The sequence below is a fragment of the Bemisia tabaci genome, chromosome 7 (assembly GCF_918797505.1).
Source record: "Bemisia tabaci chromosome 7, PGI_BMITA_v3".
NCBI classification, from domain to species: domain Eukaryota; kingdom Metazoa; phylum Arthropoda; class Insecta; order Hemiptera; family Aleyrodidae; genus Bemisia; species Bemisia tabaci.
The window spans coordinates 7060571-7088004 of record NC_092799.1 but is presented as its reverse complement, the minus strand read 5'-3'; the positions used below and the strand labels follow the sequence as shown (position 1 = coordinate 7088004).

The window sequence follows — 27434 nt, the reverse complement described above, 5'->3', positions numbered from 1 at the left end:
TGAAGACTGTATGAGCAACACAGCCTTAAATAGGAAAGCCGTAATAATCGAGCCTCGTTTCTTAACTTCTCTCTCGACACCTCATTGGCAGCCTAAAGCGGAGCTGCGGAACATCGCGAATTCACAGCTCGCACCATCGCGCCTTCAATTTTTCAGATGCAACACTGACATCCATCAAGCACGAATAGTTGTATCTCTGCGCCGTCTTCCAATTAGCTCTATTTTCATATTGTGTTCTTTCCGTTTGTGACATTTGTAGTGGCGCTTCAAGGGCTATACGCGAGCAACACATGTCAAATGATGCAAATAAATGAAATTTAACTGACGTTCAACTGATTCAATGACACGGATTACTTAAAATCCAAGGTACATCATTGAAAAATATATCTGTGCGTCGGCCATTGCAAGATATCAACATTTTAAACTAGTTTTTTTTTATATTATTATTATTTCATTTTTCTTTCATTGGTCAATTCAAATACATTACATTATAAAAGAATATTAAACTACAAGTGACAAGGGTTAGAAATGTAAAATGGTGTGACCGTATTAAAGGAGACAGAGAGAGAGAAGAGAACCGGAAACGCAATGAAAGCATACCATCGGCACTCCTCTCCCGTCCTCCGGTAATTGGAGGACAAGATAACAAGACGACAGGGGACAAGATTAAAAAGAAAATGGGATGATGCACAGATTTAGGTGTGTTAGGTTAATCTAAAATCGATGGCAAATATAGTGCCTTAAAAACTGAAGATTTAACACTAATCACTTCTTTAGCAAACTTTTTAAACTAGTTGACACTCTTTGCTCCATTCGCAGACAAGAGGCTTGTTCTTATGCCACAACTTTTAGTGCGTTACGGAATAGAATTGCATACACAGATGAAGTAAGTCGTTTTGACGACCGCACATCATTCTACATATATTTTTAATTTAACTCCATTGAAAGTAGTCATACCTGCATCGATACGCTGACCGACTTACATAATTTAACAAATCCTGGATCGGCAAGTCACGAGCCCTTGAAAACGAAGATGTTGTTCAGACACAATGACACACTGACCAATTTTCCCCCGCATATCAAAAGAGGTCCGTCACCTCTAATTTCAATCTGCTTGATGACTTGCCGATGCGGCATTCCAAATCGGGACAAGCCACGCCGCACAGTGGATCCAGTCGATCGGAGAAGTCGGTCATGAAATTTTTGACTTAAACCGCAAATTTTGAAGTTTATTTTGCCACATTTTAATTTTTAAAGGATGCGTCCGGAACAAAATTTTACGAGGAAACCAATGGAACCACTTTTAAAACCTCAAAACTTTTTATGAACGGAGTTTTAAGCTTTTAAAGTTTCCATACTTTGTCCGACCTCTCCTATTGACCCGATGTTTGTATTCATTCATGAGATTTGTCCCTGGAAAAAACCTCACTTGCGAACTTGAGAAAAAGATTGACTATATCAAAAGGAATTGCAGTGCATTTGATTACAAATGGTGACTGTTGAAATGAATTTAATTGTGAAACGAACATATATAGAAATAATTGACACCGAAAGAATATCAAAGAGAAAAAATGGAGAATCGAATGAAAAAACACGCTATAGGGGAGCATGACTGAATCCAACCGAAAGTTTGAGCTCATGTTAATATATACAACAAAATGAAGATATAGCCTAAAATGTTGGCATAGTGAACATTTTAATGTATGATTTTCCGTTGAAATTATACATACGAGTAAACTGTAATTGCAGAAATATTACAGATGGAATTGAATGACTTGAGTTGCAAATAAAATAATGAAGGGGAAAGGAGAGGTTACGTAAGATGCTTTGATTATATTATCTCGAAAGTATTTTAACAAGGAATAAACCGCTGAAACTTGACAAGGTTGAGAACGGCTCATTGTAATGCTAAAACTGCAATCACCAGTCGGTTTTCGGCCTCTTTGCAATCCACGCTTTGATCGCTGGAAGGGCCTGCACTTTGTCCCTCAAAGCCCTGATGTGAGGGTGTTTTTCCTCCACGGTAAGTTTCGTATAATAATTCACAAGTTCCAGTAAAGAAACGACCCATAAGTCCGCCCAGGTCAACTGAAAATAATGTAAAAGGGAGATTATTCAGTAGAAGAATCGCAAAATCCAAGTACTCTCTTTTGAGAATGTATTCTTTTGACAGTTGATCATCTTAAATTGGCCGAACTTACACTGAAATTCTAGCACGTTCCTCAATATTTCCTTAAATTAGAGATGTTTGACAACCTTCTTGTCTCAAAATTTATTTATAATTGCAAATGATATTAATCTCAATCAATTTTTGAGATTTCATCCATCTTCACCGCGGATAAGACGCACGCGGGGATTTTGTGACCCCTAGGTTTTTAAATGAAACGTACTCACATTAAAACGTTAATTTGACCGCTTGCTTAATTCATCCTTTCCTAGCTATACACGCTATACAAGACATAAAACTGCGAAACTTGGAAAACAAATAATATAGGCAAATAAAAAGAAGTGTAGGAGTTGACCGCTTATACGCTCCCATGCACCCGTGTGGTATGAATAACAAATTTAGAGGTTCCGGGTTGTTCTATGTTCTCCCCAAGTGGAGAAATTATTTTTAGCGATTTTCAGATCTAAAATACAGAATTCAATTATTTTTATAATAAAATTATTTGGGCAAAGGAAAAGAGAAGTGCGTAAAATGTACAAAAAATATGTTTTGAAGACATTATATTTCGAACAGGATGCTCTGTGACTCAACCGCCTGACGTTTCGTATCCTTCTCCAAAAAAATACCTTTCTTTCTCGCATTAATGAAGAGTCATAGAGAGTAGGGCGGCATTACTAAGTTTTGCGGTTCTTTTTTCGATTTATACAATCTTAGGAGAATGAACTTAAGGGAGCCTTAACGGAAGAATGCTTTCAAGAATCGGAGAAAGGATTTGGAATTATTTACCATTTATAATATTTTGAAGATGAGGTATCATTTGAATGAATACAATTTATCTGTATACTATTCGTTATTTTAGTTTACTGGCTTCGAAGGTAAGGTACCTCTTTAAGGTATTAATCTAAACGTTCAGTCAATTCCCGGCGAACAGCACTGAAAAAAAATTCTCGGCGTTTTTACCAAGGTCCGTTGGTACCTTTACCATCTCACTCTTTTTACCAATTATTGGTAATTTTACCAAGACAGACTGATAAGCTTACCTGAAAACCCGTATTTTTACTATTTTTTGCAGGTAAGAATTTAACCACTTTTATTGGTAATCAATTCCCGGTAACTTTGCCATTTTATCTCAGTAATTTTACCACAGTCGATAAAAAATATTGGCTTTTTTACCAAGGTCCGGTAAAATTACCGAGAAAGTTCAATAATTTTACCGAGATTTCTCCGTAAAATTACCAATTCCATAAATGGTAATTTTGCCAAGAAAAAACTTGGATCAAATAGAACCCTGAATTATTGGTAATTTTACCCTTTTCTTAGTAAATACACCGAGATTTTTTAATTCAGTGAGGTAAACTTAACCACAAGCGAGCACTTACCCTCCCGTTCACAAAATATCCTCCGTTTTCTTTCACTTGCTTCTCCAGTCGCTCCATGTAGAACGGAATCGTGTCTTTGATCAATGGGTCGTACTTCCTCCTTTTAGATTCCTCATCAGGATCATAATAGTAGTTTGCAATTGCTGAGGAAAAAATTTATATTAAATTATTATAAATATAAAATAGTGCAGTGAGAGCTTTGCCTCAATTTAAATGAAATAGACTGCATTTTGCAATTTGGAACCATGAATTCTGGTCCGGTTTAAAAACAACGTATGTGCCATTAGTTTTTCTATGCACATACGTGTTTTCTCAGATGAACCAGAATTTATAGTTCCAAATTGCAAAATGCAGTCCAAATGATACTCGCTAAGAATCTTCCGTACGGTAAGTTTTTCAATAAGGATTACGAGTTCCGTGAAGAGACTGCTCATGAAGTGAGGATTTTGTCACAAAAATTAAGAATTTATATCCCTTCTTGCTGCAGGTTCTCTAATTGTGACCAAAGATAATTGGCAAAAACAGAAAAATTTGCAACATTGTTTTTCTCCATTTAAATCTATGGAAATGTATCGATTCCGAAAGGGGCCTGGTGCTCCGATAAGAATCGATTATTTGACATAGGTTCTAATGAAGTGAGTCTGGTGTTGCCAAATTGCTGGATCTGCCTCTGCCAAAGGTCGGCCTTAATATGCATTGCTTTCACCCATAGAGTACCAGTACCTAGAGTCGTAGTGCAAGTGGGAGAGCTGGCGCTACACTTAAGCATTTTCCAGGTCCCGAATTCCGAAATTCCTGTGCGGCGCCGGGTCTCTTTTTCGATACATAATCGATTGTATCCGATGCTTGTGGACCCGGCCATATTCTACACCGCCATTTTGGATCGAATATGTATCGAAAAAGTGACCGGGCACACCGGGCTGGGAACTCGTCGAGCGGAACATGACGCCAGCTCTCCCACTTACATTACTACTCTATGTACTCTATACTTTCACCTCAAAAATAAAATAGGATTTAAGCTTGAGGCTTGAAGCTTGAAGGATTTAGGATTGAAGCTTACCTTGTCGCATATCATCAAAAGTACCCACTGTGGCGTCGATCAGCAAGTCTTCCCAGTCATCTTTGCCATTGAGACCACACTTTTTGGCATAGTAACGGCAAATAGGAGAGGCTTGAGTCACAACTTTTCCGTCGATGTCCAAAACGGGCAGCTTCCCGAAAGGTGTTGCTGATGAAGTAAATGGATAAAACGAAGAGGTTATATAAAGTGTAAAGCATTTATGGGCTTTATCTTGCGCCAATTAATGAGCACAAATGATTGTCGAAGTATCACAGTACAACGAAAATATTGAAATTAAATTACGATTTGATTTCAATAAAATGTATTTTTTCCCATTAAATTGGAATATTTTGACAGCATTTAGTCGATTTATGCCGATTTTAAACAATCAACAAAACTAGCTCCATGTATCAGAAAGATAGGCGATATGCAATGCAATGACAATTTGCATCTCATTTCAATTGTATTACAATAAGTTTCAATGAATGGGACCCCTTCAAATAGGAGCTAGGCAACAAACACAACACTCAGTGGAGTTGAAATATTTTTATTACATAATTGCCACTTATTGCAATCTGTGCTTCTTGGGTGCTTAAGATTTGTTTTCATTGTCATCAAATTGGGCTTAAACTACTTCAGGTTAAGTTCAATAATGATGTAGGTATTCAATAAAAATTAATTGAGGCCAACAAAATGTCACCGTATATGCGGTTTTCCGTAAGTTGGAAAAATTGAAATTGTGCCCTTCTGATCCTAAATGCCTCATTTATGAATTAAATCAGAAAATGTTCAATGTGTTTAAAATAATATGGTCTCCGAGTGAAATTTTGATAAAATTACGTGTTTCAGTATGCTTGGTTCCTAATATTGAGTAGTGGTCCATGAAAGTAAAGCTACTTCTCAATCTCACTTAAATAATAACACAAAACTTTTTAACTCATATCTTTATTGTGTCTTATACATGTTTATAAATGTTTTATAAATTATCGTGTGCTTTCAGCCTCGTCCACGCCTTTTCTTGTCCCATTTTATATCTTTATTTGTATACATCATAAAATAATACTTAGAATGTACCAAATATTGTATAGTCCCTACATTTCCTCCTATCTAGAAAAACCAATGTAAATAGCATAGCAAAAATAGTGTAATTTCTATGTACACAAGATCAATAACTCTTAAATTGAAAAAAAAGAAGAAAAAAATCTTACTTGGTTTTATTGTTGGCCAGTTGTTAGCGTCGATTCTGTCATCGATAAATTCCTCATTGGCGTAAGCAAAGATGAAACGGATCGGTTCTGCAAGACCCTTGATGGGGAAGTACGTTAGCTTAGGTGGAGCCATTACGATTTATAGCTAGAATTTGAAATGAAAACATTCACTGACGAGCGCATGAGGATAGCGAATTATAGAATAATTATTTTAATAAATATACAATAATTGAATAAGCGTATTCAAGTAAGAATACATTCCATATGTATTCAGTCGTCCAAAATCGTGCTCTTGAAGCAACTATACGTGTTTTAGGTGTGCGTGGTTCCTGCTTTCCAAAAATTAATTTTACATTTGAGGGGCTTGGAAGACAAGGCGCATAAGTGCAACTTTCGAAAAAAATGAGATATTCATCAACTCGACTAAATCTAGTTTGGAAGTATACTTAGTGAAAAATTCACAACTAAAATACAAATTTAAAGCATCAAATACGCGCGCTTCGCGCGCGTATTGTAGACGCGCGCTTCGCGCCCGCTTTTTAGTTTGAGTGTCCATTCCAGTTGTTCTGTCTTCTTAAGCGACCCGCGCGTTCACCGCGGGAAGAGTGTATTTTCCGAAGGGGGGGGGGGGGGATCAATCTGTAAGGGAATGAATTAAGAATTGAAACAGAAGTTGAGTTGTGAGCAGGTGAGCACGTTGTGAGCAAGAAGTTGCGTACCTTGTCGCGAGAGTGCGCGGCGAGCGGGAATCCCACTACTGCGCTGATTGACCAGAGACGAGAGTTGCGGACGGACGATGTACGAGAAATTGCCTACGTGAAGGCGGTCCGGCAGCAACATACCCACCGGCAGTCACCCGGAAAGCAATAGCACAAAATAGTAGTTGCGTACGTTGCCAGCGAACGCGCTGCGAAAAGTTATGACGGTTAAATGGTGAGATTTTGTTCAAGAACAGATCATTTAACCTGACCCACTGTGCGACGAACAATTTATCCAGCATCTTCCTTCCCTTGACCCACTGTGCGACGATCAGCTTGTCCAAAAACTTTCTCCCCCGACCCACTGTGCGGCCCTGCTCCGGTCGGCTCCCCTCATGCCGCGCACCCCTCGCCTAAAACTTTCAAAGCTCGCCATTCTTAAACGGCTCGGCCGATTTAGCTCAAATTCAATACCAAACCAGTTCTAGGGGAGAACTACCACCTATAAAAATTTCAGCTCAAAATATTCATTTTCGCTCGAGTTATCGAGTGGACAAGATTTCACCTCCCCCCACTTTCGAGCCCCACCCCTCAAAATCTATTGCCTCAAATTTCAATTTTTTTTCGCAGAATAGTAGTCCTAATGAGTCTCTACAAAATGCAAAAAAATTGGTCAAAATATCTTTCAACGTAAGAAAGATATAACCACTCAAAAATCGAAAAATCTTCAAAAGGCGGAAATACATACATACATACATACATACATACATATATATATACACATGAATTTGAATAGCATATATTTTCGTGATCTACGACCCGTGATCGGTGCTCTTCACAATGTCTCAGGTCTGGGTCCGACATCATGGGAGAATGCAATAGTGTATTTCCTTCGGAAAATACACTAAAAGTGATTTTAAACTTCCTTTCCGCCATAAGACTCCATGTAATTTTAAAACTTTAAACACGTATGTCTTGAAATAGCAAAATATGCAATCATGCGCCTTGTCCTCCAATCCCCTCATTTCACACTAGAAACATAGTAATTTAAATTTTCGTTTCCTGCTGTAAAGAAGTCTTACCTGGCTGTATTTTCGGCTTAAATTATCTATTTTCATTGGGTTTACGTGCCAAAATAGTTCATTTTAGCATAAATACGCTCAATTGATCGTACATACGATTTCCGAGCAAAGAAGCTTCCAAAGTCTCCCTGATACTCCATTACCTATAACCTCTCGTAACGTTTGATTTCTCAGTTTATTATTTTTTTTTTTTTTTTAAATTTCGAACTGTTGACGGGAACGTAAGACATTGAAAGTAAAATAAAATTAAAAATTCTCCTCGGTTTTTTCTTTTTCTGAAATCGTAAAATTGTATTCTTTATTCTGCTACACAATCAGTATTCAGTATTCTTATTAGTCAGCGCTGATTGAATAGACTTAGCTATCCCCAAGGCGCTTATATAACGTCCAATCTATTTAGTCACCCGTAAATATCATTTTAAAAATGATTTAATATGCTCAATAAAAGGAACTTCGTATTAAAAGTTATTTACGTGTTTCATGGTGTTAATCAAAAAAATAGCTAGTTAGTTAGTTTGTTAGTAAGTTGAACGACGCTAATCAGCAAGGATATTTTCGTCAGGAGCACATCTTAGTCAGTCCTTAAGTATTTTAAGTTGAATTTTGAGGTTATGGTACACGATACGAGATTATTAAAATATATTGAAGCAAATGCCTCATGTAATATTCGTCACCATTGCAGGTAGCAGTGATCGCGATAAGTTGCGGTTTGATCGGAAAATGTGTAGAGATTTTATCGACATCGATTTATTGCAATAATATCAGGTACAAAATTGCTATTTCTTCGCATTTTCCAATAAATCGCGATTTTACTGGTGCATGACGATTTATCTCAATATTATCAAACGACATATCGTGGTAAATTGAGTTAAAATTTCGATTTTTTCAGACGCAATTTTATGGAGATAAAATTGCAACAAGATTGAGGATAATCGCTCAGACGCTGATGATCCTAGCGATTTCAAAATATCAAACAAAATTTCAAAATATCACGATTTCTCCATTTGAAAATGCTACTTGCGTATTGATAAACACAAAAATTTAAACAGTCAAACGTAACTATATTATTTTCTGCACGCAACGGAAAAATCCAAAGATAAATGAAAGAGCAGAGTGGCGTGCCTACCTTCGAGAAGAATACCAGGATGACGTTCAACGTGGCTGCACCTTTAAACGAAAATGACGAATGATAACTCACAAAGTTACACCTTCACTAGGCGAGGATAGCAGTATGACACTTAGAGCAGTGATAAGTTCGATGTTCTTCCAGTCACGATAAGATAGTGCAGTCATACAGCATACACCCACTTGCGTTCATATCCTATTATTAAACAGCTCGTTATTGTCCAGCTAGTTGGCCTTGGTAACCGTGCGAGTTGATGGCATGCACCGACCGACAGTTTGAGAGCTTTTAATTCCAGTCCTATACAATAGATCTTTATTAATGTTGATGCTCCCAAAGACCTTGAGCTTACAACTATTCTCGTCTTCTTCTATATTTCTTTCATTGCCTTTCTTACATTATTCAGTCCTTGCACATATTATATTCCTGAGGATAGAGTGAGATTTATTGTTAATTTTGCCACTATCGACATGATTTTCGCAGAATGTTACCGTCCTCGAGAGATTCGACCATCGTTTCGAACAACTCAAAAGTAGAGAACTTGTCACCATTGCTTACAGCAATTTTTTATCAGACAATTTTGGCTAGAGCACCTGTGTAGCGAGAGTATGGACCAAGTTACGTGGACCTGGTTTCATGGAGGGTTCAGGGCCCAAAAGAACAGGCAACTTGATAACACACAAAATAAGCGAATTTTCGCGGTCGAATATCATTCACCGTTGAATGATATTCGACGATTGTGCATTTTTTTTCAATGATATTCGACTTCTTCGTTGGTCTCACCAGAGACCGTTGAAATCCATCAATTTGAAATTTCGAATTCACCTCGGGACTTGAATTCGATTTTTGAATTGATGCAATCGATGTCAGAAACTTCATCTCTCACCAAAATTTTTGTTCTGTCATCTCTATCTGTTGTTGTGTTTTGTCAATTCAAGTCTGGTGTTTTCGCAATTTCTGTGTTTTAGTGTTTCGTGTTTTCTTATTTTCTTCTTAATTTCATTTAGGAAAAAAATCTGAGCTCTGATTGGCTCCTGACATCACCGATCATCGGCATCACTCAGCACTGATCAATTCGTTTGATGAATGACATTCGATCGCGAAAATTCGCTTAATTCCTCTGCCAATCTACGTACATATATGTATAAGCCGCTTTCGTAGCGCTGTCCGCGGTATTGACCGGATTATAAAATTTAAATCAATCCTTTCACAAAATAAGACCAATGTATAAAGAAAAATTACCCATGTGATTATCCATTTACTGCCCAAATGATTTTTCAAAAAACAATTGAACGTTTTTGCCTCGTATTTTCTAAATAAGTCAGAGAAAATGGACTAGACGAGAGAATCAAACGCACTTTGTGAGGATACAAGTGTCCGCAAATGTAGTGAATTTCAAACTGCGTGAAAGAGAGAATGTAAATGGATAGTTTCACGATAACTGGTATAGCTTTGTAGCCGTAACAGACAACACATTTTTCGGTCATATTTTTAGTAGTAATGATAATCACACGAATTTTTTTTGCATTAATCTACACAAGGTTACAGTTATAACGCTTTTCAAAGATTTATCGCTCTCCTTTTCAATTTTAATATATAAAAGGCCGAAAATGTGCTGTCTGTTACGCGGTAAAATGTCAGCGTAACACATTGTCGGAATGGACCACTAGATAAGGTACGAATTTCAGCATTCTGATACATGTTTCTTAACAAAAATTTTACGTAAAACACGATGCACACAACGAAAATTACCGAAATTAACTCCTTACGAAGATATTTAATGATTCTTAATGCGTGAATTCAAACCACCCGCTCATGAAAACTCAATGCTCTACGTGATTAACATCGCGCGCTAAACGTTATCATGACAGTCTCTGCGATATAAAAATCTGGCAACCTCAATCTTGACGCTTTGGCTCAGTTATAGCAAATTGCTAATAGTTTGAACAAGACATGATGGGAAATAAACATTGCTCGATTGAGAAGCTTGCTGAAACCGTTGTAGTGCGCGATTTGACTCACGTAGAGCTTTGAGTTTCTTGTGAGCGGGCAGTTCAAATTCCTCGTAACCAATGTGAAATAAAAACGTTAATATCTTCGTTAGGAGTTGGTTTCCGTAATTTTTGTTGTGTGAATCGTTTTCTACGTGAAATTCTGGTTAAGAAACATGTATCAGATCGCTTAAATTCGTACCTTGTCTAGTGGTCCATTTACATAATGTTAATTGAGAAGTATAGAGCGATAAAGCATTAGAAAGCGTTATAATACGTAACCCTTTAAAGACTAGTGCGAAAAAATCAAGTGATTATCATTTCTACTAAGATTATGACCGAAAAATGTGTTGTCTTTTACGACGACATTACTATTTCAGTTATCGTGAAATCACCCATATGGTGCGAAAAAGAGCAGATCATATGCATTTCTGTGTATATTTTCTCGATTTCTGTGGAATTTTACTCTCTTAAAGCCAACTTACTGTCAGTCGGCTATACCTTTTCGGTGCAACAGACCCGTTGATTTCACCCACTCTTTTTTATGACTACAATTCCCCCATCACATTCCTAAATTTCTACAGTGCATCAGGTTTTGATTCGCCACACTGTAATTGCGAGGCTCACGCTATGTTTGGGGGCGAGAACAGGGCAACGAAGATTTCCGGGACGGTCCTGGAGCTGAGTGGATATTAGATTGCATTTAATCGAGTTAGGCCTAATTCCCTCATCTACTCTCGATCAAGCTCCCATTAATATCGCTTGATAAGCCCCTCTACGAGACCCAATCCTCGAGAACTCCGGATGCTAGTGAGATGTTTCAAGACGCGCCTTCTGTTAAGGCCTAGATAAACACGGCGATTAATAGCCGCGATTGAAAGACGAAAGCCAATGGAGAGCCTTGATTTCGATACATCGGCGTCAATGGATCGAAATTCAGGCTCTCCATTGGCTTTCGTCTTTCAATCGCGGCGATTAATCGCCGTGTGTTCGCTTTTAAACGGGAAGAAATAATCGCGCTGAGCAAGAATCGCATATTTGCATAGCTGCACTCAGTGGCGGATCCAGAGTGAGTTGAGAGGGGGGGGATTTTCTGGTTCAGTGGAGGGTCGGGGTGGATTTTTCCAGGGGCGTCCAAGTTTTTAAAAATAGCAGTTCTCCGATCGAATTATAATCAGTTTTAGCACACAATTTGTGCATTATTCAGACTGCATTTTGCAACTAGGAACTACAATTTCTAACCCATCCGTAAGAACACGCATTTGTGTAGGGAAGCTAATGGCACATACGTCGTACTGAGCTAGATACTGTAGTTCCAAATTGCAATATACAGTCCAATTAAAATTTGAAAGTTGACGAAGAATACCTCTTTTAGCGTAATTTTGATGCAATTCGTATCGGTGCCGACGAAGCGCGTAAAGTTCTATTCTAAAGACTACCGCTCTCTTTTTGTGCCGTAGTTGATTTATTTTGCGAGGAAAGATCTGTGCTCTTAAAAGATGCCTATGATTCTTCATATGTTGGAGCTCCTTCAATTTCGTATGATACTGTGCAACACCTCTGTTGTGAAATAGTTGCTTGAAGCGCCGTGGCACGGCGCGGCGCGCTGCCAGCGAGGAACGCGCTTTGGCGCCTACAAACCTAAGGGGATACTTCAAGCATTGCGCAATGCGTGAAGTACCGCTTTAGGTTTGTAGGCGCCAAAACGCGTTTAGCGCCGGTAGCACGCCGGCCGCCGCGCCGCTTCGCTCCGTTAGGCTCTAATTTTTAAACTCGCGGAGTCAGCGTTTTTCAACTCTTAATTTTGAAATGTTTCTACCGACAAATGCATGGTTTATTCTCAGTTAAATTGATGAGGAAAAAAATCATATAAATTAACGGTGTAAGTCGGCAATCACATCAATCGGTTTGCGACTGCGCATACTTCCTTTCATACTTTATTGTTTAAACGGGAAACTACTCAGCGGCATTTCTTTAAAACTGACGTGATTTTTATTCTCTGTGCGGAGAAAATTCTGCAAAAACTTCAAGGAATGATGCCAATTTGTTCTCCTTTAAAAAATAACAAAGAGGCGGAGATTTTCAGACAGCGCAAACGAGATATGCGATTGCGGACTTACGCCACGCCGTCAAATTATAAGACCTGAACATGATAGATCAAAACAAAGATTATAAGCTTTGAAAGGAGCGATTGTGTGCCTTGTGAATGATTAGAACGTATATCGGAACAAGATGCCCTCGATTGGTGGCGGCATCACTGATCAAGTTTGAATGCAACTATTCGTATTCGGGGACTGCATGTATTGCATATACGAATAATTGAAGGCGCTTCGGATGGGTTCCCCTTACAACAATGCGCGTCGCGAGTTAGAATAATGCTCCAATGAGAGGGACCTGGGAAAAGTATAAAATTACCCCCCCCCCCTTCCTCGCCTTGGGCATCCTTTTATCATCAATGCACCAAAAATTTATCGTAAAATCTAGCTCTTGCGTTGGCACCTAAATAAGTTAAGTCGTCGCAAAAAAGTTTCGGAAAAGGAACTTTTCCAACAGTCGGATTTATCAGCACAGAAAAATCTCAGCTCAAAGATTGACAAGCAACAATAAATGCATAATAATTTTCAAGGAAAGTTCGTGCAGAGGCTGTTACAGGCAGATGTTTAAGAATTTTATATTCACCCATGATTTGCTTGGAGACCTGCATATTTATGGGACGGATTGGTCAAAATTAGAACAGTAATGACTTCAGAAATTGTTATAGAATAAAATAACAGAGCGAGTATCAGAAATAAAATCAAGAATGATGATGCCTGACATGCTACCAAAATTTAACAGACATTTATCCTCGAGGAAGAAAATTAGGAATCTTACAAACATTTGCACTATTTTTTTCCTGGCGGTGAAAAATGCGAAGAAATGTTTTCGAGATTAACTTGTAACCTCGGTGACACACACACGACTTTGAAGATGAATTGATATGTGTTCCGGTATTTTAATGAGTATTTTAATGAGGATCGCAATGTTATCTGAAAGCTTTGAATCATTTTGTCTTCAGTTTACTCAGATGTTTCTTGAATACGCAGCCCCGACTGTTAATAGGCGGGCAACGCACAGTTGCCACAAATTTAATTTTTGAACTTTTAAAATAGGTTATGTTTTCCTACAAACTCAAAAAAGGTTTGAAGAACAAATGTCCTCCAATCTCCAAAATTTTTGGTTTATTTTTCATCAAAGACTTCAAAAACATCACGCTATCAACTCGGTTTTTGACTGATATTTACTACATAACAGCTCGGAAAAATGTAGCCCTAAAAGTTCTAGAGGTATTCGCTCTCTCGAAAAAAAAAAATAAATGAGAAAATATGAGAGCAAATTTCAAACACTGCAAATGAGATCTGTTGTTTGGCTGTTTCACCATTCATGTGTGGTGAATCATTCCTCTTTATGCCTTATGAACATGGAAGTGTGAATTCTGAGCAATTGAATAATTGCTTTTCAGCATCAAAAATGATGAGAATTTTCCACCAATTATGAGGGCTAAATTGAACCGCGTTTAACAGAAAAGAACCAAGCCACATCATCTTTTGCCAAATTTAAATGGGCAATTCATTTTTTTACAGAACAGCGTTTTTGTTGATTCTTTTGAAAATTTTGAGGTATTTGTTTCGTACTATGCAGAAAATTCACTGAAATTTGCACAAAAATCCGCACAACCGTTTTCATGTAAAAAATTAAATTGCCCGATTCAATTTTTGCAATAGCTGATGTGGCTTGGTTCCTTTCTGCTTAACGCGATCCAATTGTAAAATTGATGCTCTGAGGTTCTGCTATTTTCATCGATAGGTACGTGAAATTTTCAGTTCTGATTTTAGAGATACACAGATAGTGCGAAATCCCATTTACTCTGTAATTTTCTTTAACTTTCCTGGTTGCAGACGTGATCATTTATTTGTTTTGAAACATCGAAACGCCAGTAGTGTGTCTTTTAAAATTTGAGTGTTTACATTTTTATTTTGGCGTTAATTTTAATCGGAGCGAAAGTTTGCTTGTGTGATCAAGCATGAGGGAAAAAGTTGAACTAACATTCATTCTGACGACACTCACATTGGGATGTTTAGACGCACGAGCTTCCTGGCCTTTTTCCTACACCTTCCCATCTCTCGACAGCATGGTAGCCAGTGCTCTGGGAGTCCGGCAACAATTAGAAGAATTAGGACTAGGAGCTACCTACCCTCTCGCCTACCTGCCAACCGTTAGTTACTTGTTTTCAATTCCGGTAACACTTTTTAAGCTCTCCGAGGTAATTTGTGAACCATCTATCCATTATTTATGTACCAGTGGCGTAACTAGGAATCTTTTCTTTACGCCCTCCGCCTTTCTAAAGCGCTGGGGGTTCTTTTTATCTCTCTTCTCAATGCTGATTTAGTGGCTTCGTCATTTGATATAATATCGAACCCTTGGTTCAAATGTAAACAAACACAGAACCTTGTTTCTGATTCGCGCCCATTCGTGCCTTTTGCAACATGGTGGTAATTGGCGTTCAAATGTTTCTTACAATCAAAAATTCTCGTGTTCAATGAGTCCTTAATTGGACGGAGTTGAACGGAAAGGAACTAAGCCACATCGGGATCGAACCGAGAAAAAGAGGTTTAAAGTTTGGCTCCTGCATAAGACTCAATGTAAAAGATAAACTTCAAGTTCAATTTCTGCAAAATTTGCTCCAACAAAAACTTTGAGTTTTTGGCGATAGATAGTAGAGCAGTGGTTGAGTTCAAAACCACTCATAACTCAATTTTTTTCTAAAATGTGGGTTGGTTCCTTTCTGCTTAACTCAGTCCAATCGATGTATGACCGGTCAATGACTAAATTTAAATAAATTGACACGATTACTTATGACGAATTTGCACATGAGGCTATGTTAGTTTGTTTTGGTTTGAACCAAGAGTTCGATATTATATCGAATGACGTCAGTCTACTCTCACTTGCCCCTTGCAACGCACATTATTCTACAGGGTGATCAACAAGTCGCGCACCTCAAGCACGCATCACCCTCGTAACTTCTGTACAAAGTGAGATACAGACTTGAAATTTGTGAGTGCACCTAGGTCAAAAGGAACTGCTTTTGGGAACTGCCAAAATTTTAAGGGGAGCATCCTTAAAGAAAACAAGAATGGACCACTGACCACAATCTGATATATCAACGGTGTAAGTCGGAAATCACATAACTCGATTTTTGGCGGTTTTGAGTTAGCTGCAGAAATGAAGTGTAGTAGATGCCCTTTACCTGCTGTCAAATATTTCAGTCCAAAAAATCTGGAAGTCACCTAAAAACGTAGAACTCAAAACACATATCTCGGCGTTAATTCCAATAACACATAACCGCGACGCGCCGCATTTTTACACAACGCGCGCTCTCCCGGGAAGAATCGTGAACACTTTAGGAGGGAAAATTAAAAGTTAGTACGTCACGGAATCTTCAAACAACAAAAACATTGTCATTGTTTTAACATTAAACATCTAATCCGACGGATAACTGAGTAATCGTCCGCTTATTAGCGGCTCTGGTGCTTGCACTAGAGCTGCTATTCCGGACGGTCCCAGCTGGGGAGTATCAATGCAGCATGTTACATTGTAGAGACCGCGCGTTGGTTGATGGGAATCGGCGCCATTTTCGGCTATGTTCCTTGTCATGACTTTATTTTATTGCATACTGTTTTATTGTTAGTCAATGCTATGTTGTGTATTGTATTTTTGGAATCATGGTGATACAGTCAATAATTCAAAACTTGTTTGTGCTTTTATCTCGTGATGGAAAAAATGTACTTTACGTTCAAAATTTGAAAATTTGAATTTTAAAGTTTTCGCGGTTAAGGAAGCTTTAACCACTGGGTTGGAGCTTCCTAGTTAATTACTCGATATCAGCTGATAGCAAACAAAGGTTACCAGGGAAACCGTAAACGTCTAACAACTATCGTGGCCATTGGGGCGATTATTGAAATGATATCGACTGTATGTCGCCGCTTACGACAGGACATAGCCCTATCTTAACTGTGTAATATATCGCAATTCGATATTGTTTTGATTTTTAAAAGGAGCAATTCATTCATACAGTTCCGATTAGTTTTGGCGAACGGGCCCTTAACCTACGGCACTCGGCTCATGGGAATTTTTTAACTTGTCCTGGACGGACTCGTCTGTAGCGCCTCGTTCTTCGTTGTGTGTGTGATTTCGTGAAGAAGTTTCTATGGCAATTTGCTTTTATTTGTGAGCTGTTTTTTCCATTCCGGGAACATATTTATTGAAAACGGCGACTTTTTCAACAGTCCTATTTTTATCTACAACATCTAAGTGGCCCTTCATAATCATTTAATTTTGGCCCCTGGCCAGAAAAAGGTTCGGAAATTGCAGTGATTTTGCCGAAAATGCTGAAGTAAGTAAATTTGGGCATTTTTTTTCCTTCTTCAAACTCTGTGGAGAAGCACTTCTCCTCCAGTACATCTATTTTTTTACTTATCTCTCGCAAGGTACATTTACAGAAGGTGTGTTCCAGTATTAACAGTTCAGATTCGTGGTTTTTTTATTATAACGCTTATTTCGGAAAGCAATTATTACATTGTTCAATTCTACTGACTTTCAACACTCGATTATACTCCCGGCAAATTCTGCAGCAGCGTTTCAAATGTTGACTCTAATGCTTCCAACAGCCATCCGATGTCTAAGGGTTTATCCCTAGATTTAGGGATTTTCCGGAATTTCCAGGGATTTAGGGATTTTTCAGGAAATCTAGGGATTTTTTTTTGATGAGGTAAAGTTACCAAAAATCAACTTTTTAACCTCAATTCTAGCTTCGACAATCGAAAACATTTTTTCATCTATATTTTGTAGGCCTTTTTGGCAACACTATTTTCCCCGCAAATAAGCCGGAAATTAAAACGATTGCGTCCTTCGATGTACTTGACATTCAACTGCATTCAACCTGTTAATAATAAGAAATCAACTAATATTCTTTCATTTTATTGGTCTGGATTAGCACTGCTTTCAGAGAGCGCCAAAATTCAAACGAGCCAATCAGATTTAAATATTGCAAATCGCTACATCGAATGACATCATGATTCTTCGTTAAAAATGGCGCTTTTTGCAAAATCTAGGGATTTTTTAAGTATATTTGAGCAAATCTGGGGATTTAGGGATTTTTAGCGAAATCTAGGCATTTTTTTTCTTCCCCGCTAGGGATTTAATATCGGAAGACTGGCTTCCAGTATCGTAGCGTTGATCGTCGCTGATGTCGAAATGGAACCTAATGCCGGACTTACTGTAACACCTCCATTCCTCAATTCCGGTGAGGAATACGTCTCTACCCTTAACTCAATATAAATATACAAATTGATAAGTGAGTGCTTTAGTCTCCTGAAAACAGAATTGCGAAACTTAAAATTGGAGAAAAATGATGAGTAAATGAAAAAATGGAACCAATTGATGGGATATGTCGCATGCCATTCTGACACAAAATATGGCGTCTATCGAATCACCTTAACTAAATAAAATAACCAAATTTTCAACTCTCAAACTATCAACTATCAACTATCAAATTTCAAACTATCAAAATTTCCAACAATGACAAAAATGATTGTAATATACCTATAATGTAATGAAATATACACGCTCTAATCATTTAATTTGTATTACCTTTATGTTATGTACCTACATGTTATACTATTTTTATAATAAATTTTGCCAACATGCTTTTCAATTCAGTCTACAACATTTCATTCCGACGTGGCAATAATGATTTATAATGCCCCTAATCCATTAAAATGAATTACAATAGTAATGCCGCATTATAATGTCGTATTATACATCGCAACGATTCATGTCCTACTGATTATTGATTATTGTAAGATGAATTCTGTTTTCTCTGATTGTATGTTTCATACGTGCGAAGCAAGTACGGGTCACTAGAAACGTGGTTCGTACGGGTGGCTGATGAAATTGATCTTCGAATACCTTTTGATGAGCTAGGGAAATGGAACCATCTGCATCTCATGGACAATAAATAGTTGCCGTAATTAAGGTCATCCCGTGATTAAGGTGCCGTGATTTAAGTCATAAATTCTTCATCTAATTCTTGATTCATCTCCAAAATGTCTGCTAAAGCTTTCATGCGCTTCTCCTTGTATGCATGAATGAGCAAATTGGGTATCGAACAAGCGGACACTTTTTGAAAATTCAGATGATTCTGGACAATATCGTACAGAAGTCCACGAGCTGCAGATAGAACCATTACCTCTAGCTCATCAAAAGTTATTCGAAGATCATTCAACAACCTCTTTGACAAGTTGCAAAAACTTTTCGTTAACAATAGTGTCACACGGTACTAGGAATATTTACTATTTAACGAACCTTATATTTCCCTGACTCAGTCCTAAATTATAGAAGTATGCGTTACTTTTCCAGCAATCCAAAAAAACAATTATACAAAAAACCAATACCTACACTTTCAGATATAAAAATGCAAATTTTTTGCAGCCTCGCTAAACGACTTATCAACCAGAGATTTTTTAGGAAGCGGACCTCCAAAGAGCTTTCAAAATTAAAAGTATACAACAAGTGATAATGCCATGTATTCGCCATATCAAAGCCCAATACACATTTATACACCGGCTACGTAAATCTGCTAAGTTACAAAACATGAATCGACAGTTGTCGGATTGTACATCAATGACAAAATGTGTCTAGGCCCTCATTCTTGACTACAACTACTGCCCCCAGAGCCGCTCTCCGACGCCAATGCGTTGGAGCTTCCTGCTTGTTTTTTTTATCTTCATTTCATTTTAATTCGTAATTCGACGGCGTAAGTCCGCAATCACATAATTATCTCGTTCACGGTGTCTGAAAATTTAAAGGAGAACCTCGACACATTTGACATCATTCCTTGCAGTTTATACAGACTTTTCTTCGCATAGAGAAGAAAACTCACGGCAGTTTTAAAGAATTGCCGTTGAGTAGTTCTCCGTTTAAAAAATGAAATATGACAGGAAGTCTGCCTCTGCGACGTCGTAAACCGAGTTATGTGATTGCCGACTTAGGTACGCCGCGCCGTCGAATTGTTTTCCGGTGTCGTTCTAAAGATTCGCAACCAATTAAAGTTTGTTAAAAGGAACTTTAGGTTACTTTTAAAGTGAGAGGAGTCTTATTTGGTCTTTATTCAGTAAACATCGGCAAAGAATAGGTTTGAATCAGTAATTCGCCAACCACGTATCTCGAAATTCGATGTTGGACCTTAGTTCCACAAACACATAACTCGGTTTTTCGGTCATTTCTCCTTACAGACGCGAATATTATTCAAAATGATAATAGAGTCTTATGAAGCATCTTATCCTTGCTGTCTCTAAGAATTATTTCTCCTCTACCTTCAAAGATGAGGAATGTAGAGAGTTTTTTCCCCTCTCCTGAAAAATCGCGTTTTCCGAGTTATGTGATTGCCGACTTACACCGTCGATATATTGCAATAAGTTTCAGTAAATGGGGCCCCTTCAAATAGGTGCTAGGCAACATACACAACACTCAGTTGAATAGCAATATTTACATTATGTACTTACTACGTATTGCAATCTGTGCTGATATTTGTACCTTGTCTAGTGGTCCATTCTGGGTTAAGGAAGTGGTGCGGGATTATTGGATCACCTTGTACATTTTTCCGCATTCCAGGACAAACTCATCGAGCACTGGGGGTTCAAAGCAGAGACTCACTACGTCACAACAGAAGACGGGTATATCTTGGGAGTGCATCGAATTGCAAACCCATACACAATGTATCCACCCGTCTACTTCCAGCATGGGCTTCTTGCCTCCTCTGATCTGTGGTTAATGCGTGGTCCGGAGGAAGAATTAGGTGAGTAAAAAGAGTCAAAAGTTTATTTTAAGGTTATTTTCTCACCAAAAAAACCATAAACTTATTTTCCGCAATTGAACTGAGTTTAAGATGAGGAAATCAAGTCGTATATTCACGAAAAATGAGTTATGAGTGACTTTAAGCTCAAATATTACACTCAGTTTTCCTACCAAAAAATCAAACCACGAATGATTAGTAGTGAATGATAGTATTTCCAAAATAAAAAAAAAATTCTTGTACATTGATATCTTTATATAAATATTTTAAATCATCGGCTCGAAATTGTTTCTTGGAATCATAAAAAACTGGAATTTTTCATTGGTGTCAGAAGGTAACGGTAATACCATATTTTTTTCATAATGGATAGAAATATGAGCATTCCTTTGACATTTTTGCAGTGATGAATGCATAGCTGAAGTGCGCTTCAGCTAGAATTGTATTTAGCAAATGGGTAATTTTTATACGAGGATTAATAATAAACAATGGGTACGGAACAAACCAAAAGAATATGAACTATATAATGGACCGTAGGTTGATTTAAATTTCTGACCGAACTGTTTTCTAACGCTTCCGTCAAATAAAACACAAATTTATTGAGTTGCATTAGCTCGTAAAATCAGTCATTCTATTGATTTTGTGCTCCAATTTCTTGCGAAACTACAAACCAGATATCGACACTTGGCTGTTTTGAAAACGCCTTCAAATGCGGCGTGATACCTCACGCATTCCGGAGAGTTCAAATAGTTGTATCATTGCGCCTTAGAAATGTGACGGAAGATTACAATTGAAATAGCCTCCATACACGCTGGGCTTGTCAATTTCCTTTGGCATTTTTGCAGTGGTGACTGCATAGCTAAAATGCGCTCCAGCCAGCAGTTTATTCACCAAATGAGTAGTTTTTATAGGATGATTGAAAACAAACAAATGGTAGGAAATCAAACATAATAATAAGAACATTGCAAAACGACAATCGGGTATCGAAACTTGGCTCTTTTGAAAACGCCTTCAAATGCGGCGTGATACCACACGCATTCCGAAGAGTTCAAATAGTTGTATCATTGCGCCTTACGAATGCGACGGAAGATTAAAATGGAAATAGCCTCCATGCACGCTGGGTTTGTCGATTTCCTTTGACATTTTTGCAGTGGTGAATGCATAGCTGAATTGCGCTCCAGCTAGAATTGTATTTAGCAAATGGGTGGTTTTTATACGAGGATTAAAAATAAACAAGTGGTACGAATATAACAAAAGAATATGAACTATGCAGAACGATAATCCGGGTATCGGAACTTGGCTCTTTTGAAAACGCCTTCAAATGCGGCGTGATACCTCACGCATTCCGGAGAGTTCAAATAGTTGTATCATTGCGCCGTAAGAATGTGATGGAAGATTACAAGTGAGGACACCGCACCTAGAACAGCCTATAGGCGTATATGTCGTTATTACGCCCATCTGCTTTTCGGATTCTACGTACCCTGGACTAGGCTGTGGTAGCAATAGAATATAGATAGGTAACGGCTTGAGGTCGAAAAACCTTTTTTTTTCCAAGTTAAGTCAGGCCTCTGGATCGATGGGTGCAAGAACGAACTCTACAAGGGCCTATAAACTTAAGGGACTATAAGGTGCTAGTTACCCCTTCCTATACTCACTATCGATATTCTTTAATTTTTGCGTTAATCATGCGTGATTAAATGATGTATACTTCATATTGCCACCAAAATGACTGTTGGGCGTAATAATGGCCTATAATCAGCTTTTTAACTTAAAAATATGAGAGTATAAACCTAAAATGTATCGCAAAATCTACCCGGCATCCTTCAAAAGAAGGGTTATATTAGGACACCCAAAAACACCAAAGCAGGGCACCGGGTACCTGCAAAGTTACAGTGACTTCTCAATTTGCGCGGTTGGCAGCAGTAATTCGGAATAAAGGAGAGTGTGTAGATACAGAGTGTTCCTGAAGGTATTCTCGATTTTCCAGGGATCCTTGTTGTCATCCCGGCAGCAGTCATCCCGAAAAAAGGAGAGTGCGTAGATACAGCGTGTTCCTAAAAGTGATCCAAATCTTCCACGGATCCTTCTTCCTAAGGAGCCCAGTATCAACTTGGTGAAATTTCAATTTTCACGGTTGGCAGCGGTCGTCCCCGTCGGAGGCGGAAAGCGCGGATACAGGGTGTTCCAAATAACCTACCTGCACGGCTCATCGATGCTTTGTTCGAATGGGGGCGGCAGTTTGTGATCGGGGAATTCCCAATTTGCACGGTTGGCATCTGTCAGCACTGATCGTGAAAAAAAGCGATGATACAGCGTGTTCCGAAAACTGATCCAGAAGATTCTTGGATGCTTGCTGCCAAGAGAGGCACGCTTTAGTTACAGTGACTTCTCAATTTGCGCGGTTGGCAGCAGTCATTCGGAATAAAGGAGAGTGTGTAGATACAGCGTGTTCCTAAAAGTTATCCCGATCTTCCACGGATCCTTGTTGCGAAGGAGCCCAGTATGAACTTGGTGAATTTTCAATTTTCACGGTTGGCAGCGGTCGTCCCCGTCGGAGGCGGAAAGCGCGGATACAGGGTGTTCCAAAGACCTGCCCTGCACGGCTCATCGATGCTTTGTTCGAATGGGGGCGGCAGTTTGTGATCGGGGAATTCCCAATTTGCACGGTTGGCATCGGTCAGCACTGATCGTGAAAGGAAGCGATGATACAGCGTGTTCCGAAAACTGATCCAGAAGATTCTTGGATGCTTGCTGCCAAGAGAGGCACGCTTTAGTTACAGTGACTTCTCAATTTGCGCGGTTGGCAGCAGTCATTCGGAATAAAGGAGAGTGTGTAGATACAGAGTGTTCCTAAAGGTGATCTCGATTTTCCAGGGATCCTTGTTGCCCAGGAGCCCAGTATTAACTTGGTGAATTTTCAATTTTCACGGTTGGCAGCGGTCGTCCCCGTCGGAGGCGGAAAGCGCGGATACAGGGTGTTCCAAATAACCGACCTGCACGGCTCATCGATGCTTTGTTCGAATGGGGGCGGCAGTTTGTGATCGGGGAATTCCCAATTTGCACGGTTGGCATCGGTCAGCACTGATCGTGAAGAGAAGCGATGATACAGCGTGTTCCGAAAACTGATCCAGAAGATTCTTGGATGCTTGCTGCCAAGAGAGGCACGCTTTAGTTACAGTGACTTCTCAATTTGCGCGGTTGGCAGCAGTCATTCGGAATAAAGGTGAGTGCGTAGATACAGAGTGTTCCTAAAGGTGATCTCGATTTTCCAGGGATCCTTTTTGCCCAGGAGCCCATTATGAACTCGGTGAAGTCTCAATTTTCATGGTTGGCAGCAGTCATCCCGAAAAAAGGAGAGTGCGTAGATACAGCGTGTTCCTAAAATTGATCCCCATCTTCCACGGATCCTTGTTGCTAAGGAGCCCAGTATCAACTTGGTGAATTTTCAATTTTCACGGTTGGCAGCGGTCGTCCCCGTCGGAGGCGGAAAGCGCGGATACAGGGTGTTCCAAAGACCTGCCCTGCACGGCTCATCGATGCTTTGTTCGAATGGGGGCGGCAGTTTGTGATCGGGGAATTCCCAATTTGCACGGTTGGCATCGGTCAGCACTGATCGTGAAAGGAAGCGATGATACAGCGTGTTCCGAAAACTGATCCAGAAGATTCTTGGATGCTTGCTGCCAAGAGAGGCACGCTTTAGTTACAGTGACTTCTCAATTTGCGCGGTTGGCAGCAGTCATTCGGAATAAAGGACAGTGTGTAGATACAGAGTGTTCCTAAAGGTGATCTCGATTTTCCAGGGATCCTTGTTGCCCAGGAGCCCAGTATTAACTTGGAGAATTTTCAATTTTCACGGTTGGCAGCGGTCGTCCCCGTCGGAGGCGGAAAGCGCGGATACAGGGTGTTCCATATAACCGACCTAGACGGCTCATCGATGCTTTGTTCGAATGGGGGCGGCAGTTTGTGATCGGGGAATTCCCAATTTGCACGGTTGGCATCGGTCAGCACTGATCGTGAAAGGAAGCGATGATACAGCGTGTTCCGAAAACTGATCCAGAAGATTCTTGGATGCTTGCTGCCAAGAGAGGCACGCTTTAGTTACAGTGACTTCTCAATTTGCGCGGTTGGCAGCAGTCATTCGGAATAAAGGTGAGTGCGTAGATACAGAGTGTTCCTAAAGGTGATCTCGATTTTCCAGGGATCCTTTTTGCCCAGGAGCCCATTATGAACTCGGTGAAGTCTCAATTTTCATGGTTGGCAGCAGTCATACCGAAAAAAGGAGAGTGCGTAGATACAGCGTGTTCCTAAAATTGATCCCCATCTTCCACGGATCCTTGTTGCTAAGGAGCCCAGTATCAACTTGGTGATTTTCAATTTTCACGGTTGGCAGCGGTCGTCCCCGTCGGAGGCGGACAGCGAGGATACAGGATGTTCCAAATAACCGTTCTGCATGGCTCATCCAGTGGCGTGCGGTCCGGATAAGCAAGGCAAGCACTGCTTGCCCAAAGACTTCTATAGAAAGAAGAAAATTACACCTATTAAATGTTTTACATTTTAGCAAATATAATTTATTAAATGCGTTCAGTAAGTAAATTGCATTAAAAACAGAAAGAGAGGGAGACAGAAATACGTATAGAGCCACCAAAGTAGGAAAGCAGAAGAGCGGACGGAGGTGGCGCAGCGCGCTGCGCGGCCTGAACACGGGCCAACTCATGCGCTGGAGAATCGCTTGCGATCAGCTGAGCGGAGCGCCACTGCTTGGCGGCGGAATCAAGGCAGGCGGGGAGCGCGGTACGTTCCGAGTCCGAGCCCTTCGCTGCGCGATCGCAGCTCGCTTCTCTTGGCCACCTCTTGGCCCGTCGCGTCGTCGCGTCGTCACCGCAGCGCGCTGCTTCTGCCTCCGATGCGCTATCTTGTTCCCTCTTTCCGTCGCGGTTGTATTGCTCCTCCGGAGCAAATGCCTTTATATTCTATAAAATTTCGCTCACTTGCATCTAATTGGTGATGAATTAGTCAATTCTCAATCATGTTTTAAATGCAGAAAGCCTTTTTATGGGGGTTTAAGTAACTCAAAAAATTCTAAATGCTGTAGAATAAAGACGATAATACCTCAAGTAAGTGGCAAAATTAGGAGTTATGAGTAAGGAGCCGTCCTCCAATGCTCAATAACATTCGAAACAAGTTGAGTAAACGAAATCATAAATAAGAGAGAAAAAAATAAAAATACAGTTTTTCAAGACGTTACGTTCCATCAGATTTCATCCGAAAAATAGAGCAAATAGAGTAAAATTTTTTAGAATTTTCTAGGGAGGCTAGGGGGAGGGGGAAGGGAAAGAGGCTACGTTAACCCCCCCACCCCCCCCCCCACCCCCGGATGGCGAACGCTAGAGCTTGCCCTGTCACTGAACCCACCGCACGCCACTGGGCTCATCGATGCTTTGTTCGAATGGGGGCGGCAGTTTGTGATCGGGGAATTCCCAATTTGCACGGTTGGCATCGGTCAGCACTGATCGTGAAAGAAAGCGATGATACAGCGTGGTCCAAAAACTGATCCAGAATATTCTTGGATACTTGCTGCCAAGAGATGGCACGCATTAGTTACTGTGACTTCTCAATTTGCGCGGTTGGCAGCAGTCATTCGGAATAAAGGAGAGAGTGTAGATACAGAGTGTTCCTAAAGGTGATCTCGATTTTTCAGGGATCCTTGTATCCCAGGAGCCCAGTATCAACTTGGTGTATTTTCAATTTTCACGGTTAGCAGCGGTCGTCCCCGTCGGAGGCGGACAGCGCAGATACAGGGTGTTCCAAATAACCGACCTGCATGGCTCATCGATGCTTTGTTCGAATGGGGGCGGCAGTTTGTGATCGGGGAATTCCCAATTTGCACGGTTGGCATCGGTCAGCACTGATCGTGAGAGAAGGCGATGATACAGCGTGTTCCGAAAAATGATCCATAAGATTCATGGATGCTTGCTGCCAAGAGAGGCACGCTTTAGTTGCAGTGACTTCTCAATTTGCGCGGTTGGCAGCAGTCATTCGGAATAAAGGTGAGTGCGTAGATACAGAGTGTTCCTAAAGGTGACCTCGATTATCCAGGCATCCTTTTTGCCCAGGAGCCCATTATGAACTCGGTGAAGTCTCAATTTTCACGGTTGGCAGCGGTCGTCCCCGTCGGAGGCGGAAAGCGCGGATGCAGGGTGTTCCAAAGACCTGCCCTGCACGGCTCATCGATGCTTTGTTCGAAAGGGGGCGGCAGTTCGAAGTTCGAAAGGGGGCAAAAACTGCTCCAGAAGATTCTTGGATGCTTGCTGCCAAGAGAGGCACGCTTTATTTACAGTGACTTCTGAATTTGCGCGGTTGGCAGCAGTCATTTGGAATAAAGGACAGTGTGTAGATACAGAGTGTTCCTAAAAGTGATCCCGATCTTCCACGGATCCTTGTTGCAAAGGAGCCCAGTATTAACTTGGAGAATTTTCAATTTTCACGGTTGGCAGCGGTCGTCCCCGTCGGGGGCGGAGAGCGCGGATACAAGGTGTTCCATATAACCGACCTAGACGGCTCATCGATGCTTTGTTCGAAGGGGGGCGGGAGATTGTGATCGGGGAATCCCCAATTTGCACGGTTGGCATCCGTCAGCACCGATCGAGAAAGGAAGCTATGATACAGCGTGTTTCGAAAACTGATCCAAGAGATTCATTGATGCTTGCAGCGAAGAGAGGCAAGCTTTAGTTACAGTCACTTCTCAATTTGCGCGGTTGGCAGCAGTCATTCGGAATAAAGGAGAGTGTGTAGATACAGAGTGTTCCTAAAGGTGATCTCGATTTTTCAGGGATCCTTGTA

At 40.0% G+C, this 27434-nt stretch overlaps 2 protein-coding genes across 3 annotated transcripts in view; one reads left to right on the top strand and one right to left on the bottom strand.

The window, feature by feature from the left end:
- Window positions 1-1493: 1493 nt before the first annotated feature.
- On the bottom strand, window positions 1494-8924 carry LOC109032719 (glutathione S-transferase). Of its 2 annotated transcripts, none has more exons than XM_019044987.2 (5): window positions 8721-8924; window positions 5815-5959; window positions 4607-4774; window positions 3547-3689; window positions 1494-2088 (listed from the first exon to the last, which is right to left on the bottom strand). In XM_019044987.2, the coding sequence occupies exons 2-5, from the start codon at window positions 5945-5947 to the stop codon at window positions 1921-1923; spliced, it is 612 nt and encodes a 203-aa protein (XP_018900532.2). In that variant the 5' UTR covers window positions 5948-5959; window positions 8721-8924; the 3' UTR covers window positions 1494-1920. The 2 variants fall into 2 exon arrangements, with proteins under 2 accessions (XP_018900532.2, XP_018900533.2); XM_019044988.2 differs by lacking the exon at window positions 8721-8924 and adding an exon at window positions 8655-8677.
- A 5230-nt stretch (window positions 8925-14154) lies between these two features.
- Window positions 14155-27434, top strand: part of LOC109032674 (lipase 1-like) — a 41245-nt gene continuing 27965 nt past the window's right edge. The window contains exons 1-2 of the mRNA XM_072302504.1: window positions 14155-14960; window positions 20417-20600. Coding sequence (XP_072158605.1) covers window positions 14769-14960; window positions 20417-20600 — 376 coding nt within the window. The 5' untranslated portion in view covers window positions 14155-14768. The remainder of the gene's footprint in view (window positions 14961-20416; window positions 20601-27434) is intronic.